The sequence below is a fragment of the Pituophis catenifer genome, unplaced genomic scaffold (genome assembly GCF_029215685.1).
Source record: "Pituophis catenifer annectens isolate HBS135680 unplaced genomic scaffold, rPitCat1.0.hap2 SCAF_3, whole genome shotgun sequence".
Classification (NCBI taxonomy): domain Eukaryota; kingdom Metazoa; phylum Chordata; class Lepidosauria; order Squamata; family Colubridae; genus Pituophis; species Pituophis catenifer.
Genome location: NW_027256883.1, coordinates 42963547 through 42983387, shown reverse-complemented (window position 1 = coordinate 42983387; position 19841 = coordinate 42963547). Strand labels below are relative to the sequence as shown.

The following is a 19841-nucleotide window of genomic DNA, read 5'->3' as shown; positions in this document are numbered from 1 at the left end:
ACCACCACTGTTGTCATTATAGTCCTCCAGGAGATAGAGGACAAGGGTTTTACCACAATACTTATCTAATTAGATTCTTTCCCACCCATGAGCACATCCGTCTGAACTTTCCATCATGCAATTTTAATTACAAGAGATTGGAATGGCTTAATTAAGCTGAAGAAAGAAAATATTCCTGGTAAAAGTGATTTATGATGTTTGAAAAAAGAGAGTACAAATAACTTGCTGTTCTTATTAAATAATGGATTTTGAGGAAAGAAACCCTGTAAAGAAACATATCAGTCAATGCCTCCCCCTTTTTTTTGGAACAAATTCATACTTAAGCTCTTGAGAATTGGCCGCCATTAAGGATTTTAACGTCTTGTCAGCCAAAGGACATCCAGAAACACTAAGAAAAAGAAATGCAAGAGAATTTTAAGGATACTGTAACAAAATAATAATTAAAAAGATTACTGGTTTTTTTTTCTTTTTAAAAATAAATTAAGAGCTTAACCAAAGTAAGAGGCACCAAATCTAAGGCTTCAGGATTATTATTATTTTTTTTTGTAACATAAATTTCAGTAACTACATGCAGGTGAAGGAGATCTTGTGAATTACCAAATCCAAAGTATTTAATATTTTACAAATTAAAATATGTTTTAAATTGGGCCCAGAAATATATATTGGTCTTGGTAAATACATAGCTATTATTACAACTTCCGATTGCAGTGTTGTATCTTTATAGTTTGTTAAATGCTTTCACATTTCATTTTTTTTTACCTGCGGTGAGATGCATAGTTTCCTGTCACATGACCACTGCCATCACATCCTGGAGTTGGACACCTAAGAAAATAAAGTGAACCAGTTAGACACAAATTAATTGGGAAAGAGAGAGAAAACAAATGGGTTCTCTTTAAGAAAAAAAAAAGCATAAGGGGGAATAACTATCTTCTGCTGGAGGAACCATGTTCTGCTGCTCTCCATGATCATTGGGCTGTGCAAAAGATTTGATGTATTTCAGTAGTCTGTCCTTCAGTAGGGTTGGCACAATTATTTTAGGAGGTACCTGTGTACAAGCAACACTCATAGTACTGACAATATGAAGTGGCTATATATTCACTGACATGCATGGATAATTTGGAAAACCTCTTGAAGCAACTGCACAGAGTCTTCTAGAACAGTGTTTCTCAACCTTAGCAACTTTGAGGTGTTTTGACTTCAACACTCAGAATTCCTCAAGCAAATAGGTGGAGAATTCTGGGAATTGAAGTCCACACATCTTAAAGTTGCTAAGGTTGAGAAACACTCTTCTAGAGGATGTTCCTGTCTCTGGGCTTTGAGGAGAGGCATTCCATTCAAGCCACTATGCTTTCCGAAGTGTTCCTTGAAATACTTTATATAATGCTATGTGTTAGTAATGAGGAAGCTGTCTCTTCTTTCTGTCCTTGTAATGGACTTTAGGGAAGACGGGTTTTATGGGTAAGCAAGCTCATATTTCCAATATTTCTGAGAAGGGGGAGGGAAAGAGAGAGAGGGAGAGGAAGAGAGATTCTCTATATGCCTGGTTTAATTTCTCTTTATCAAGATCTGAACCTTAGTTCAAATCCTGGTTTGAAAAAAAAAATTAACTTTCTCCTTATACTTGGAAACAATGACTTCCACTGCTAGTTAAAAAAAAGAAAAATAAATGAAGTTTATTCATTTAACTACTGGTTTAGCCGATGCTGCTATTACCTATTGTAAAAAGTCAAAAGTTCCACATATATGGAAGAAAGGTATGGGGAAACACAAAAGCAAACATAGAAGGCTATGTGTGAATGATAGAAAAACATGTAAGAGTGAAAATACAGACTTGCTGAGAAATCAGATATTACTGTTTATTTTACTAGTGTTTTAATTGGAGGCACACTTAGTTTAATTCTATAAAATACCTTCTCATGATTGTCTTCCTTTCTAGCTGCTTATAGCTGCCTTACTTAATGGTAGCTAGTGACATTATAATGATTACTAATTAGTATAAGAAGAGCAGCTGAATTGAGGTCCCAAGAAGAGGAGGGAAAGAGTAGTTTGTGTGGGGAAAATACTGCTTTAATGTAATAAACATGGATTATAATACTATAAGTATTTTCACTGAGATGCATCTGCATGTTTGATAGAGGGAAAATGAAGATGGAAGCTGCAAAGCTATAGCCCAAAGAGATGAAAATATATTGTTTTCTTATAAAGTAACTAAACCATTTAATTATTCAGTCAGTTATCCACTAATGAGTTGAGGCTTCTAACATTTTTTTTCTATTTTATTTTCTAATAATTAACTGATTACAACTTTCAGTAATATCCTTAAACCACCAGTGAATCAGCCCATTGTAGCTGCTTAATAGTATTTCAAAAATAGACAAAAATAGACTATATATGTATAGTTTCTTTTAATTAGCAGTATAACACATTTGATAACCTAGTTCATTCTGTGGAATACAATTTGCCTTGGTATAATATAATCATTGAAGAGGTCATTAATATTCTAAAAGATATAATCCATATTTATATTTGTATTGTAATTGAGCTTCAGACAGAATTTCTCTTTATAATTGCTGTTGTCATTCTTAGTATTTCCTCATGATGGAGCCATTTGCATTACCAATTCTGTCAGCAAATATCTGGTAAAAGTTCCTTGCCCTGAGTGTTACTTTTAGACCTTTTACATACTTGTGTCGAAACATATTTCAGTTAAATTGCACAGCCAAGCATATTTTGGATGCACATTAGCAAGCAAAACAACTATTACTGGATGCTTTAAAATCGAACGCAAGGTTTATAAGGTATGTAAGTTATTATATGCAGAGTTTAATTATATTCTGTGTTTATTGTGTTAAACCATCGGGGATCCTGGGAATTAACATTTTACAAATGGAGTTCTTGAATCATTGAATGAAAAAATATTTTTTTGTCCAAAAATTTTATTAATATTTTCTTCATACAGGAAAACTAAGCCATAACTGATGCAACGTATATGTAATTATCTACCTACCTACCTACCTACCTACCTACCTACCTACCTACCTATCCATCTATCTATCCATCTATCTATCTACTCACGTGATCAGTTCCTTTTTGAGATCTCTTGAATGGACCTTGGGTTTTGGACTAGGTTCTGAGACGTCTGAAGATTTTTTTTCCTCCAGGCTTTCAAGACAGATTGCAGGATCTTTCTGAAATAATAGAAGAGACGGTTATTTTGAAGAACTGCTATTTTTTAATCCATTTTCCCCCAACCTGATGCCACCCAGAAGTTGTGGACTCCACAGTTTCAGTTACCTAATTCACTCAACTAACTTAAGGTAAATAGAAACTGTTGAAAAGAAACAGTTTTTAGTTTAGTGGTATTTCACACAAATCTTTATAAATGTTGTAGGAAAATGCATGGAAATTTTACTTTTTCGTGTGTAGTCATATGTACTCATTGAAACACATTGTTTGTTAGGTCTCAGGGGGAAATTGTACAAATTGTTCACAATTATAAACCCAAACAGAAGTTAGTCAAAATAAAGGAATGTCTGATTTTATAAGCTGATTCTTGGTTTGTGGTAAACCATGATGTGGTTTATTTGGGTTTGGTTTAACAAGGTATCTGATTGCAGCCAGGGTCATTCAATTTCTATGTTATATGTTGCATGCCACTATGATTTGTTCCTCAAACTATGGCTTAACAAGTCATATGAATCTAACCATACTGTTTGGACAGAAAAAGTAATCAGCATGTTCACCATGCTGGAGTAGTTCAATACCAAATAATAATGTCATGATCACCTTATTTCATCTGTCATCTTAGATCAAAGTCTGGACTCAGAGTTTGTTGTATCTACTCAAATACAAGAGACAGCTATTGGAAATAAGTTTATTAATGTGACCTTTTCTGTATGCTTGTACAATCTGTCTTCAAAACCAGAAAACTAGAGGCAAACCACATTATTTAATACAAAGGTATATTAGGCAGTGGTAAGGTCTAGAAAACTAGCATGAAGTAAACTACAAATATGAGTTGTTTGTTTGTTTTTTTGTTTAATTAACTTGTCTCTATTCTGTTTCTAAGTGATCTGTTGGGCTGTCTGTATGTGTGAGCATTATTTGGGAAGCTGAGTTACATAGTTCTTAGGATCCTTGCCAGCCTTCCATATTCCTACCCATTCAGGAGGGGGGGGGAATCAAATGAAATTCCATTAATGTACAGATGGACATTTATATTGATTTTTGCAAAGACCAGAACATAATGACAACACAAATAACAGATAATAGCATCTGGCACTTTTAACATTTTAAGCCCTGAAATCTTTGGAAAACTGACAGTTGAACTAAACTAAAAGCTCCAGTTATTTCTCAGTTTTTTTGCTTCCTTTTAAAAAGAATATCAGCTTTTTCCAATTCAGAATTTTATTATTTATTTATTTATTTTTGAGGAGGACATTTGGACAGATAGGCTATTTCTTTGTTAGGAAAAAAAAAACCTTCTAGAAATGACCTTCAAGTTGACAATCAGTTCTATCTGTTTGTGTATGTATATATATATGTGTGTGTGTGTATTAAACTAGACATAATAATGATTACTTACTGCGTCTAATATAGTACCTTTATAGTATGTTTTTGACCTAAGAGTTTTAGGTTTTGACCTAAGATATTTTCATTTATAACCAATATTATTTGGATCTAATACATTTTAGACATTAATCAGACACAAAATTATTTAGATGAAAGGATAAATATTTTGTCTCTTCCTTCCTGTATTCTCAAGGCCCCTTTGGAGAATTATTTTGGTTCATTCATGACCCATGTATACTACCATGCTTTTATCTTTATATTATAAATGACAGTATAAACATCTCTATTTGATGAATGAAGGCAAAAAATGTGTCCCAGGATAAAGTTGCAGGATTCAGTCTGGATCTGGAACCAGAGGTTTAGTCTCCTGGACTTTTGGACTCGTGCTGGAACCCATCCTCCAGACTGGTGAGAGAGAAATTCCCTGAGGATGGGCTCCAGCACGAGTCCAAAAGGTCTGAAAATTAAACCTCTGGTCCCAGTGATCGACCCAGATTGGATTCTGCATCTTTATTTGAGTGTTTTATATAAACATTTAGTTTCAGTTTACAATCATTCTCAGCTGTTCCAGCTGCAGAAAATATTACTTACTCTAGATTCATCCTTGAAGATAGTGATAAATATTATCAGAAAGACTCATAGGGTCATAGAATTAATATGGCCTTAAGCAATTTAGCTCAACTTCTGCTTAGTGCTTAACAGTTCTTACCATTGGTAATTTCCTCTTAATATTCACCCTTAGTTTTAATTTATATTCTTTTGTCTTTTTCCAGCTTCCAGTTTGAGTCAAGAACAGATATATCCCATCTTATAACACATAACATCATATCACAGCTTTTCAGGTATTTGTATACCATTGGCATATTTATTTTAATCTTTTGGAAATGAAATGTGTACCATTCCTGATAAGTAGTGGTTTCCAGATCCCTTACTATTTTGATATATCTTTTCTGAACTTGTTTTACCTTCTCCATATGTCTTTTAAACTGCATGAGATAATATCTCTGATGATCTGGATATAATACTTCAATCAATACAGCCCAATATTCAGTTGTCTTTTTAACTGATGTCTTATAATGTTTCTTCATGTTTTGCTAGTGGTCCACTAGTTCCTTTACTTCTTTTAGACAAACACTCCTGACAAGTCAGCTTATGAAAATTCTATAGTTATATGTTTGATTGTCTTCCTAATCAGAAGCATTGCTTAGTGGGCCTAGTATTGAAGCCTGTCAAGATAATTTGGACTGTGGTTGCCATCTAAGGAATTAGCCTGCCTCCAGGCCTGGTGTCACCCACAATTTTGATAAGCACCTTTCCTATCCCATCTTGTAAGGATACTTATAAAGAAGCTCAATGGTACCTGACCATTGATTGAACCATAATATTTATTTCCATGATGATGGAGAATCGCTTAATGTACGCTCTTTGTATTTGGTTGTTTAGACTGCAGAATTGTCTAAGTCAGATGTATTCATCTTGCCATTAAGATAAAGAGAGGCTATATCAAGAGATTACTTTACTAATATCAAATAAAGTAAATTTGCTACCTCTATCTCATTCATCTACCAAACTAATTTCTCTGTCATAAGAAGATAAAGATGTACTTGAGTAGAACCTGTACTTCTGAAACTGATGCTGGCTCTTGGTAATGGTACTGTTTTTTCCTAATTGTTCACAGAGATTATGTTTGATAATGTGTTTTAACAACTTGCCCAGTATAGATATAAAACTAACTGATATGTAGTCTCCCAGGGCCTTCTTTCTCCACCTTTTAAATACTGACATGATGTTTGCTGTTGTCAGCCATTCAGTCATGTCTGACCCTTGGCCACTCTATGGATCAACACTTTCCATGCCCCTCTGTCTTGCACCACTTCCTTCAGATCTGCCATGGTCATTCTGGTGTCATCCTTTATACTGTCTAGCCAACAGACATTAGGGTAATCCTCCTTTTTCCATTGATTTGCTCCCAGTATGATTGACTTTTTGAGTGAGTCAGTTAGCATGACATGAACAAAGTATGACAGACTCTGTTTGGAGATTTTGGCTTCAAGGGATATTTTTGATGAGGTTTGGTCTAACACTTCTTTATTTGTTATTTTTGCAGTCCATGGGATGTGTAATAGTTGCCTCCAGCAACACAGTTCAAAGGTGTCCACCCTTCTCCTATCTGCCTTTTTCAGAGTCCAAGTTTCTGCAGCCATAAGTAGCCATTGGAAAAATTATTGTGTTAACTAATTTGCATTTGATGGTGAGGTTGAAGTCTTTTCTCTTCCAGATGTTAATCATGCCATAGACATTACAGTTCTTCCAAGTACTATATGCCTTCTGATCTCAGGGCTGCAGTCATCACTTTGGTCAATTTTAGAGTCCAGGAAGATGAATTTCTTTACTGTTTCGATGGTCTCATTGTTGATGTACACTCTGACCTTTGTGTTCTCTGCATCTGTCATTAACTTTGTTTTCTTGATGATAAGGTGCAGTCCAATTTTTTCACTTCAACCTTTGACTCTCAGGATTCACACTCCAGATCCTACTAGCTTTCCATGAACAATGTTGTATCATCTGCATATCAGAGGTTGTTGATATTTCTATCACCAATTTTAACCCCAATGTTTGATTCCTCCAAACGTACATTTCTCATTACTATTTTTGTGCACATGTTCAGATGACAGGACCCAACCATGCTAAGTGACTTCTTCAATTCTGAACCATTTTGCATCTCTACATATCATTCTTAACAGTGGCTACCTGATCAAGAGTACAATGACTGCATGAGCTGGATGTTGTGTGGTGATATTCCCAGTTCTTTGCGGCAGTTCCAGAGTTTGCCATGGTCAACATAGTTGATAACATAGTTGATAGCTGGCTTTTGTGTAGTCAATGAAGTACATGTAGAGATCTTTTTGGTATTCCTTTGCTTTTTCCATTATCCAGTGTAGATTGGCAATAGGATCACATGTTCCTCTTCCTTTCTGAAATCCTGCTTATACATAGTCAGTTCTCTGTTGGCATTTGGATTCAAATATTGCTGGATTATCTGCAGGATAATTTTATTCACATATGGTATCAAGGCTATGGTTTGGTGGTTGGAACAGTCTTTCATTTCACCTTTCTTTGGTATGGGGATAAATATTAACCTTTTCCATTCTTTTGGCCACTGACCAGACTTCCATACATTTTGGCAAAGTGTTGACAGAGATCTCAGCACCTCTGCAGGAATTCCATCAACTCCTGAAGCTTTGTGGTTAGACAACTGGTTGAATGCCCACATACTTCCTCCTCCAAGATATCTGGTTCCATTTCTGGTAGGTCATTTTTCCCCTTATGGCTTGCCTTGTTTTTTGTTTGTGTAAAGTTGTTCTGCATATTCCCACCATCTTTCTTTTATTGCTGATTTGCTGACCTTTCTTTAATTTCCCCTTTTTCCTGGTGATGTACATCATTTGTTCCTGATTTCAGAATCTCATTTTTCAGGCCCTCCTACCCCTCATTTACCTGCTTATTTTTTAAAATCAGTTTTAAGCCGTGGTGTGCTGTGCACCTTTCCTTTCAGTTCATTAAAAGCTGATTTCTTCAAGTCCAAGGCACATGACTGATTTCACCCAGCTTTTCTTTCCATTATTATCTTGAACTCCAAAAGATGGCTGTTGCTTTTGTCCAAATTGCTTGTCTTCTTTATTCCATTTCTCATTACTGATCAGGACTGGGTCCGGATGAGAAATCTGTTGGTCCCCTTCTACTAAATGTTTTATCTGTTTGCAAATAAAGACTCCCATTACAACTTTATGCTTTATTTTCATGTAAAACTTCTCTGCCTTGCTTTCTGTTAGGTCTAGTTTTTAGCATTTTAAAAATATCCTTCAAGGTATCTTTTACATATAATCATGAGTCTAATTTCACCAGAGTTTGGGGATGCCTTTGGACATATTTTCTAAATTAAGATTTCTAGTTCTACCTCTTTATTGCTATCATGTTTCATAAATTGATACATCAATTACTGGAGACTGAAGATATCATGTTTATTGGTCTCCCTACGGTCTTCTATTGATGATTTTTGAGCACACTTTTCTATCTTGGCTGCACCATTATCATCTGCAAGCACGCACATAATGTTCAGCATTTTTCCAAGTCTCTTCCTCTGGAACCTTCTTGATAAAGTTTGCAACAACTTAAAAAATAAAGTTTGCAAGTTTGCAACAACTTACGTGTTCCCTATTCATGAAGTTTTCATTTGAACATGGGAGGTAGTGGAGATTTTCTATACCTTAAATTATACCATTATGCTTTTTTTTTCTATTACCAAATTTGAATGGCTGCATTCAATATAAACTCTCCTTCTTTCAATCTTTTGAAATATTCACACACAGGTTAATTTACTTGGACTGTTTGAGACTCAAAATGTAATAGATGAGATATAAATCATTCCACTAACAAATCAGTTTGAATATTATGATATAATATTGCATTTTGATCTTTTGTTAATGCCAAATTGACATTATGAGCTAATACCGATTGTTAAAAATTGTTATGTGAAATGTTTGAATGGTTAATGGGATTTTTACTTTTAACCAATTACTTAATTCATTTTCATATGCCCAGAAGCAATATTTACAATTATAACTTCTAGTGACAGCTCGATTTGGGCCTGCAATATTTTCAGCTTCAGAGACACTTAAATTATTAGACATGATTACCAAAATTATAAGAATAAAAGATCCCACAATTAACCTTTATAAATCTTTGTCAATGAATTAATTCAATAGGCAAATGTTAAAAACTAAATAGAACAAGGAACAAAGAATTAGAGGTTCCCATTTCCTTTGTCAAGGAATTTTCATATATAAAAATTAAATAGTCCCTAGACTATGTCATATTTAATTAATAAATAAATAAATTTAAATAAATTCAATCTATTGTATTTTTACTGGAAAAATATTAATTTTCACCATGTTGTTTAATACACGGTAAGAATAATGTTTCATTCAGACACATTTCTACAATGACCTTAAACTGCTATATTCTAGGAAGAAGTCCTATATATTACTTCAATAGTTAATTTTATAAAACTTTGCCATTGTTCCATTATATTGTGGATTCAGGAAGATAGCACACTTTTTTGTGAGAACTTGTTTGATCCACATATAACAGAACACCAACTTTCTTTTATTTTGTTAATCCCTGAAGTGGTAAAATCCATTGTTCTAGTGAGATTCAGAAGTAAGTAAGTAAGTAGGAGTTTGCCCTTCATTTCCATATCTTCAGACTGATTAGTCAGCTCAGACATAAGTCTTTATTGATTTTTTTTAATATATGTTTCTATGAACTCACTATTTTCACAGAACTTCCTTCTTTCTCTTTCTCTCTTCCTTCTTTCTTTTGCTCCTAGACACCTGCATCTGCCTGGTTCTCCTTGAGATATTATTCTGTTGGCTAATATCATGAAGAATGTTCTTATGTAACACTTGTATTTTCCCAGAGGAGTCTTAAAGAAAAAGATTGCCCTCTAGTCTTTCATCTCCTTCAAGAAGATACTCATGCACTAGTCACCTCCCGTATTAACTACTGCAACACTCTCTACCTAGGGCTGCCTTTGAGGACCACCCGGAGGCTTCAGCTGGTACAGAATGCAGCCATGCAGGTCGTGATGGGTGGTTCCTGATATGCCCATATTACACCTCTCCTGCGTGACTTGCATTGGTTGCCAGTTGCCTCCGGGTGAGATTCAAGGTGCTGGTGATGACTTATAAAGCCCTACATGGCTTAGGTCCAGGATATTTGTCGGACCATCTGCAACCAGCAACAGCTCCCCATCGCCCGGTGCGTTCTCACAGAAAGGGCCTACTCAGGGTGCCATTGACTAGACAGTGTTGACTGGCGACCCCTAGAGGCAGAGCTTTCTCTGTGGGTGCTCCCACTCTCTGGAACCAACTTCCTCTGGGGCTCCGGTTGGCCCCTGACCTCCGCACCTTCCGCCACGACTTAAAGACATGGTTGTTCAGCCTGGACTGGGGGGGTTAACATGTATTTTAACACACTTTTATTTGGATATTTTATTGTTGTGAGCCGCCCTGAGTCCTAGGAAGATAGGGCAGCATATAAATCAAATCAAATAAATAAATAAATAAGAAGGAAAATAACTTATTCTTGTAATTAGCATACTCTTCTGGTAAGAAGACAAATAATAATAAAATAAAATAATAAAATAAAATAAAGTTGCTTTGTAAGAGTGGTTTTATTGATGTAAGAGCAAGAATACTTCCAGACAGATAGCTGCACTGCTAACAATCAAAAATATTATGAAAATATTGCATCTTCTTTTGTTTTTTTAATAAAAAATCATTGATACAAAATAATCAACATAGCTTTTAAATTGACAACATGCTCAGAGTATAATTCCTTGATAAGTTTCTTTCAACTAATGGTTCCATTCAAGTTTGATGTATTCAGATATGTTCTGTTTGATTCATAAAATTGGTGGTCTTTGAGCTTGGTGGTTTTCTTGCAGATGATATTACCTAGTTTGGTAATGAAATGTCTGCAAGGTAACTACCAAGCTCAGGAAGCACCAAAGACCCCACAGTTCAACCCTGAGCTACAAATATTCTCTTCTATCGGTTGTTCAAATTGTACCATTTTCTTCTTATGTGTTTTATTGAAGTAAAACACAGAATGCTTTATTGTAAAGCTTTAAAGCAGCTGTTTAACTGCAGAAAGCCAGAGATTGGGGTGATGGCTCTTCCTACACAACTGTGATCCTTCTTTGCAATGAAAGATTGCAATGACATGGAAATAAATCTCCCACTTTCTACACTAATTTTCATGTAATTAATATGGTCTCCACCTGGCAGTCATTATACATGCGTTGTTCTTATGTTGTACACAAAGATAAATCTGAATAAACAGTGCTGATTCCTGTTAATTTATCTAAGTGTCATTCAACTCGCATTATAAGAATCTGATGCTGATTATTCATCATAAGAGCAAGTCTAAATAATACTCTACTTTGCTTAATTCTGGCAACAATATTCGTATAGAAAACATGGGCAAAAAGTTGGGGGAAGGGAGAAAACAAACAAGAAATGTACTATCAACAGTCAATAAACATATAAATGAAAAGGGCATAACAAAAATCAAGGAAATCATCAGGTTTTAAATTATAATTTAGTACAGTATCTGTTTCAAATGATGATTCCCTTTATGTAAATATTTGTCTTATTTATGTAAGGGAGAGTATCAGCCCACAGCTGCATTTTTGTTTCCTGTTCAGCTTCTATTGTAAACCAAATTGATGCACTATACTGATATGCATGTTGATATTTTGTGAATGCCTTGATGAAGAATACAGAGGAGCAAATGAGTTATGGTTTATGTTTTAAGTGCTTGATTGATTTCTTTGATGATCACTGTCCGAGAGCCAATTTCTATATGATTTATATGTTTCTGGCAATTGAGATTTCAAATTCAAAGAAATACACAGCCAAGCAATATTGAATCCTCATGTATGTATTGTATTCCTGTCTGATTCAACTCCCTACACCAAACCTGGGTATAATCCCAGGATCAAAACTGGGCTGAAAATATAGATAATAGAGAACAGTAGATGGACTTCTAATATCTTTGATCTGCATACCTCTTTCTACCTTAATTGTCCCTCCATTTTATTTGACTTAGGGTTGGTCAAGTCTCTATTTGAAGATTATTATCCTGTTATATAGTATCGCTTAAAGTCAAAGGCTTAAATATAATAAATATTAGACCTAGATGGGTTTTGGCTTCTATATGATGAATAACAACAAGATAGAAAGCAACAAGAACAGAAGCCATAAATGTCTTCCTTGAGACTGATCAGGAGCATTTTTAGACCTAGCTTTTAAGAACAAAATTAATCAGAGGTTTAACATGCTGCAAAGCAGAACACCAGCCTAAGGCATTAATCTGTCTGTACAAAAATGCTATTAGGTTCTACAAAGGAGTCATAAACATTGTTGGAAAATAAAATAGAGGATGTCTGCTTTGTTTGGAAGCATGTTCATCTACTTTAAAAAATATGCAGGGAGTGTCCTAGCATGACTAAATTAGTGACAAGAAGCATCTCCCTTTATGTGTACAGTATTTGTGTGTTTGTGTGGATGAACAAATTATTCTGTTGCAGCCATTTTAAGGAAACTCACAACATGCTCTCTAAAATTTAGACATGGCCTTCTCCTGCTGGAAAATATTTAAAAATGCATATCTGCCTTCCTAAAATATGGTTAAATAACTTATTGAGCTGGTCATTTAGATGTTGCTAAACTGCAACCCTATCAGTCATGGTCACTATGAGCAATATTTTTAAAGTACAGGTATGTGTAGAGGGTTGAATGTTTTATTTTCATTCTCATAAAAAATTGGCAGCCTAATGCTAGGAATACCACCACACTTTCAGAAATGAACATAACAATTAAAGGGCAGATCATTCTAAATACCTCTTTCTGCCAGCATCGGGTAGGCAGAAATAACCTTGATCAGTCCTTAAAACAATAAACCAAGAAATGAATTGCATTTGTTTCTTATTTATATTTAGGGGTGCAGCAGTATCTGTCATTGACTCAAGTTATGCATTGGGAAATAAACAGCCCAAAATTAGAGATGATTCCCATCACCCCTGGGTATTATCAAGTAAAATAAAACAAAATACCTCTTTCTCTTCCTCTTTTTTGCCCTGGCTCTTGCTATAATTGATTGGTGTATCCCAACCTTCTTTTTCATTCAAAGCTTGGTAGAAAGTGGCATTGACCAGAATGCTGCCTGTTTTGAAGGGAGAGGAGGAAGGAGTGGGGACATTGGCACTGAAGGAACTTAGAGAAGTAATATTTTCTTGACTTCGGTTCTTTTTCATGCTCAGATCCAAAGTGCCATTTTCATCTACTTCTATTTCAGTTGCCTGAAACATAAGAGAGAAATGTTTAAAGAGCTGTTTGCAGAGGCACCCTAAGACATGTGGAGCTTTTAAGGGATAAGTGAAAATGCCTCCTATTATTTAAATATATCTAAATCTAAAACCAGCTTTACCGTTTACACCCATTAATATTTAATTCTTAGGCAGACTTAAGTGATACTTCAATAATGCTCTTTCTGTGTTTGAACACTTACATATTGCAAGCAGAATTGGAAAAAAGGCTTCCTAAATATAAACTATATATACTAAATTGGAGGATCTTTTTAAAATTTAAATCTTGCTCATTTTATTTGCAAAGAATTATGATCGCTTTTGGATCAGAGCATAAATTTATTACTTATCAATCTTATTCTTGTATTCCTTCCTTCCCTCATACACTAGACAAAGTACATTTGCATCAGAGGAGAGTAAAGAAACACAAAAACATTTGTCCTTTACATAGGAGCTACAATCTCACTTGATCTAAAGTGCACTCTGAATTATAAGATCATGTTAAAGGATTATTGTAATAAATGTGAGTGGTATCCCTCTCTTAAATATAATATCTCATTGGAAATTATGAAGAACAAAATGAGATATAAATTATTCTTGTTGATCTGTAGCTTGCATTATGACCAAATTATGTGTATTTTTCCTTATGATACTCTATGCATGTTTGGTATCTACAAAAGTATCTTAACTATTAAAAGGTTTTGACCTACATAGGTTCAATTTTTAATCTGATGCTTCCCCTACATCCCACAATTCCCTTACTGCCCTATTGACTGAGGATTTGGGGGAGTTAAAATATAATACATTTCCAGGTTTGAGGCAACCCTATATACCAAACCGGCTAGATTTGCATTTAATCTCAGCATCCTTTCCTACAGAGGAAGAATGGGGAATATTCTCTAATTCAGGGGTACTCAACCTATAGCAAATGAATTCTCATTCCTGTTTAATTTTGTAGCCAAGGTAGCCCCAGGAACTATGCTACCAAAATTCAGGAGAAATGCAATTGCCAACGTATTTTAATAGATTTTGGCACTAACTAAAATAGCTTTTAATAAATTAATTCAAAAAGAACAAAACAATCAGAATGTGGAAAACAACTATTAATTCTATGACAAAACAAACTCAATACAATACAATTAAAATACAAAGTGTAGAGTTGAGAAAGGGGATTCCAGTAGAGAGATAACTTTTGTTTAAAGATGGATGAATGATAAATGGAACAGTGCTTTTGCTTTATATATTTCCTTTATATAATATTGCAAAAAGGGCCTGGTGGCTCAGCAGACTAAAAGCATTGTAATTAACACCAGCTGTCTGCAATTACTGTAAGTTTGAATCTCATCAAGGCTCAAGGTTGACTCAGCCTTCCATCCTTTCTAAGGTAGGTAAAATAAGGACCCAGTTTGTGGGGGCAATAAGCTGACTTTGTATAAATATACAAAAGTATGAAGACTATTGCTTAACGCATTGTAAGCCGCCCTGAGTCCCCGGAGAAGGGCGGCATATAAATCAAATTAAAAAAACAAACTGAAAATGGTTTAGTTACTATGGTACTCAGAAATTATTAAACCCATTCAGCGGGCTGGATTATTATGCTTACTTCCTGGATCCAAAATTTATTCAGGAAAAACAAAAATCAACCATCCCATAATCTAGTATTTGAAACATACAGTATACCAAAACAGTAATAACATTTTCAGGAAAGTTAGATAAAAAGTTTATAAGAAAGTTATAAGAAGTTTCCACTTTCATAAAAATCTTTGCAAAGATTTTTGAGCTACAATGCCTTATATTGTTATATTTTAAGAAAAAATTGGTAGCATTTATATTCTGAGTCATAATATCACATTTATAGTAAAATTGGCTTTCATTGAAAATAATATTCCTAGCAAATTTTACACAGGTAGGATGAAGGAATTTGAGGTCAATTTTAAGAGCTTTAACTTAAAGGGGAGGGATGTTGGAAAGAAATGATGATGATGTCCTCCGCAAATATGTTATATTGGGAGTAGAGCAATATATAAAAATTTCCTCACTAATCTTTTCAATAAAATATCAAATAAACATCTAAATTAGCTCATGAAATATCACCCTGCAACAGGAAATAACAAGTAAAGCAAATGACAAAACATATCCTTCTAAAGTGTCTGCAACCTTCCAAAGATATTGTAAGGCTAGTCTGATCTCAAGAGGAAGCCCTGTCAGTCATTCAATGTAATTTTTGTTTCCCCTCCCAGTACAACCTGGATATAAATTTGGAACAACAAATTGGCAAAATGCATTGTGAGGATGTTTTAATTGGGAGCAAGCAGGGTAGATGGATACATTCTACCTCATGTACTTCACAATTTATCTCAAATTATCTCAATAAACCTTGACGCTCAGCTTTTGACAGAATCCAATGCTAAACTCTTTTACTGAGTTAGCCTGAATTTCTCCTAGGTAGTAGGAAAGGACAGGAAGTGAGGTAAAAAATACAGAGCATATATCAGTCTAATATCTAGTTTTTTTTCTTCATTTAAATGATGCTGTGCTTGAATGGTAAATTGACCTAGACTTTGGTATCTGAATATATATCTTTTTAACATTCATATTTTGTTTTCTGAATCAAATATTTTGTTTTTTTAATCTAGGTGAAATGTTAATATATATTGCAAGTCCATGTGTGATATGCCATATGCTAAATAAATAAATATGTGAAACTACTTCTGGTATGATTAGCTGGCTGTTTGGTGGTTATCTTCCTTAACCTGTAAACCACATGTTGCCTAATCTGATCAGCTGCTGCTTTAGTGACTAGAACATTCTGGAATTGTTCGTATAAAAAGTTTTATTATAAATCCTGACTGACAAATGTATCTTATGTATGATTAGTTGCTCCACCATACAGTACATGGTTGGCCACCAATTCAATATGTTGGTTACTGAGAAAAAGACAAAGGCAACCAAACAGAATAAATCCTGAAAAAAGTTACAAAAGAATAAACTATTTTGGCATAGCTGCTAAAATATCAATCTTTTTTAGAGTATGTTGATCATATATCGTATTGTTAGAAAATAATCCAGAAAATATAAAGTTTTCATGATACTTGTATAAGGTTTTAGAAATATCAGTTCTCTTGCTTTCCTTGGAAAAAGCTGAAAACAATTGGGCCAATTACTTCACTGTATACAAATGAGAAACTCTTCTATGACAACAATCACATTTTAATCCCTCATTTTAAGAGAGATATACTTCATTATATTTATGGAAAGTAAATATACTTATAATATGTTCATGCTAAGATGCTTTCACTATATCTTTCTGTCCCTTTTTAGCAAATAATTTAATCTCCTGTGATAGTTTTAAGCCCTGAATTTGCCAGTACAGCTTATCCCGGATAATAACTTAGTAACCACATCTTATGCCATCTGTATAAAATCAAATACAGTTTTATATCAGCATTAATAACCCTTACTTACAAAAATCCAAGATATTAACTATATCATTGCCAGCTGAACTTTCCAGGGCCTGACTGCATTGCCATAATTACCCTTGTGTTTTTTTGGCTTCATAGTTGATATATAAGTGCAGCCATGAAACGGAGCTACAAGTAATCAAGTTTAATAACCACTGTAAAGTAAAATGCTAAATATTGTAGTTGCAAACATTTTTCATAATAAAAAAACTTGGGTTAAGTCTGCCTGACCAACATTCACATAAAATGCCAGACCTCTGTGACAGATGGCTTAGGAGAAGATGCCATGTGATAGGGCTGCAGTAGTTTTATGGTGAAAAAAAAAAACCATAAATAGTGCAGATTTTCTGTCACTAAATAAAATACCAGCTATAGGGAAAGCAGAGACAACAGCAAACAAATTCCATAAAACAGTCAAAGTCTTCTCAAATTAAAACACAAATCCAAATATGTTAGGAAACACATCTGACAATTGGGAACCAAGCCGTATTTAACTGAACTAAAAAGGTCTGGTTGGAAGGCAATTCATACCGAGAGATGTGAACATTCTTGATTTTTTTCTTTTATTAACATTTAACATTTTATTGCTTGTGTTTTTATCATTATTGTTAACTGCCAGAGTGGCGTGCCAAAATATGGGTGGCCATATAAATCTTTTCAAATAAATAAAATTAATAAAGTAGCTAGGGTTTCTTCTGATGTGTAAACATTGGTGAACACAAATTTAATTATGATCAGAAGGTTGTGCATTTGCAAAAAAAATAAAAGGGTATTTGACATATACGTGAGCTCACTGTTGAACACAATGATCAAATGGAGAAATGAGTCTTGGGTTTGAAAAAGAATGGACCGCATTTTACATCTTGACTATTTATTATATGATACTTTTCATCTAACATTTTCTACAGTCATAGTAAATGCTAAAGGAATATTACTATGGAATTCACCTTTCTGTTTCATTAATTAATCTTTTAATCATTTTAAACATATATTACTAGAAGAGGATGGACACTTATTCAAAGAAGTAGTTTTTAATTTTCATCTTGCTAAGATGTGCTTAGATAGCTCTGGAAGATAAATTTTGGAAAAAAAAATACACATGGGGTAACTCTTTGATTTCTCCCCAGCCAATAAATTGGTTGCATAGAAAATCAACAACTCAGGAAAATGGCTAGGCAAAGATATTTCTCTGTCATATTAGGATTTGATAGGCAGGAAGGTTTATAGAACAGGCAAGTGGTTCTATGTATTGGCTGCATTCACACAACATACTGTACTTCACCTTGTTTAACATAGTAGACTATAATATAAATCATCGATAAGAGATGGTATTAAGAAACAAATGTGGAAATTTGATCCAGGAGGAATCATTGTTATCTTTTGGGATGATTTGGGATTGATAAAATGCCATAATAAATGTTCTCTATGTTGATTACAATAACAGTTTGTTAACAGAGGGCTTTGAAACCTTAACCTTGCCTTTTTTTATTACTATTGTTCTTGTTAACTATTATGTCACTAATATAGTATATAGATGATAGGTTAATAACTTGTAAATAGACTCAGTAGTTTAAAAATTAGGGGAGCTGTTTCTCAAGGGGTGGGAAGCTACCGGTAATATTGTTGTAACATATTAATCAGTATTCAACTAGAGGGGATAATATGTGCACATGTATTAGTGTTTTTCCTTTTTAATGCACTTTTTAAATGTCTGTTTTGTGATTTTTTTCTTAGTTTTTTTTTTTAAAAATTTAGTTTTGTATTTTATATTTTAACTTTTTTTTTTGAATAATATAAAAATAGAATTGAAAAAAAGTCTATAATATATATAACAATATATATAAATATATATAAAAATATATTTCTCAACCTTGGCAACTTTAAAATTTGTGGATTTCAACTCCCAGAATTTCCAAACCAGCATTGTGGGTCACAAACAAATAAAGAAACAAGCAAAAACGTCTGCCTAAAGTTAACACTAACTAAGCTACTTAGTAAATTGTGCAAATGTGTCAGCTAGCTTTACCTGATCTGGTTAAGAATGTTACCTGAATTTTAGTCTGAAGTCATATAGTCCTAAAACAGCTGAACCACAACATGTTTGGAATAAGGAAGATTAACTGCAGCAGTGGTTACCAAGTTTAAGACACATCAGTTATTACTGGTTTACAATCCCCATCATCCTTAAATATTAGACATGGTATGATGGGAATTACAGAGAATAATATCTGGGGATCCCAATACTAATGCTGCTGATAATCTAAAAGATCATGAATATTCTTAAACCTACTCAATCCTATAATCTCAGTATGGAACACAAATCTCATGGCACACATAAGAATTATACTAAATTATCAAGGACTTGCCTAGTCTGGTATCCTATTTCCACAGTGAGCTTCTGATGTTTCAACAAAATTTACAAGAGGAATCAAGCAGAATCAATTTCTTGCTTCTGTACTATCAGCAGTTGCATTTCATCAGCAATATGTTTGCTTCTTTCCATCAGAAATAAAGTACTAGAGATATGATGCAACGAATATGGAGATTCTTCTTGGGTAGTAATAATTTCCAGTCATTGAGTTACATGCTGTCTATTTCTTTTAAAATAATCTGAGCCAATGGTCATATCACATTTCAGACTATTATTGGTGGAAACTATGTTTTTCCAATACAAACTCCTGCAGAAATGTGTCTTGTAACACTACATTTAAAATATGTCTAATCCAAGAATTCATTATTCTATTTGTGCATCATGTTTCACAATATAGGGACTAAAAAAGTTTTCTGGCGACTGTATTATGTAGTGTGATTTTCTTGCTCAAACTGAGTATATGATCTGCTGTTTCTTCTTTATCTTTGCTCAATCTGCATTTTGA

At 34.0% G+C, this 19841-nt stretch overlaps 1 protein-coding gene across 1 annotated transcript in view; it reads right to left on the bottom strand.

Annotated features, from left to right (window-relative positions):
* The window catches only part of ST18 (ST18 C2H2C-type zinc finger transcription factor), a 65357-nt gene that overhangs the window by 13885 nt on the left and 31631 nt on the right, over positions 1-19841 (bottom strand). Inside the window, exons 8-11 of the mRNA XM_070940544.1 lie at positions 13253-13498; positions 3076-3188; positions 760-822; positions 320-388 (exon numbers count right to left, since the gene is read on the bottom strand). Coding sequence (XP_070796645.1) covers positions 320-388; positions 760-822; positions 3076-3188; positions 13253-13498 — 491 coding nt within the window. The remainder of the gene's footprint in view (positions 1-319; positions 389-759; positions 823-3075; positions 3189-13252; positions 13499-19841) is intronic.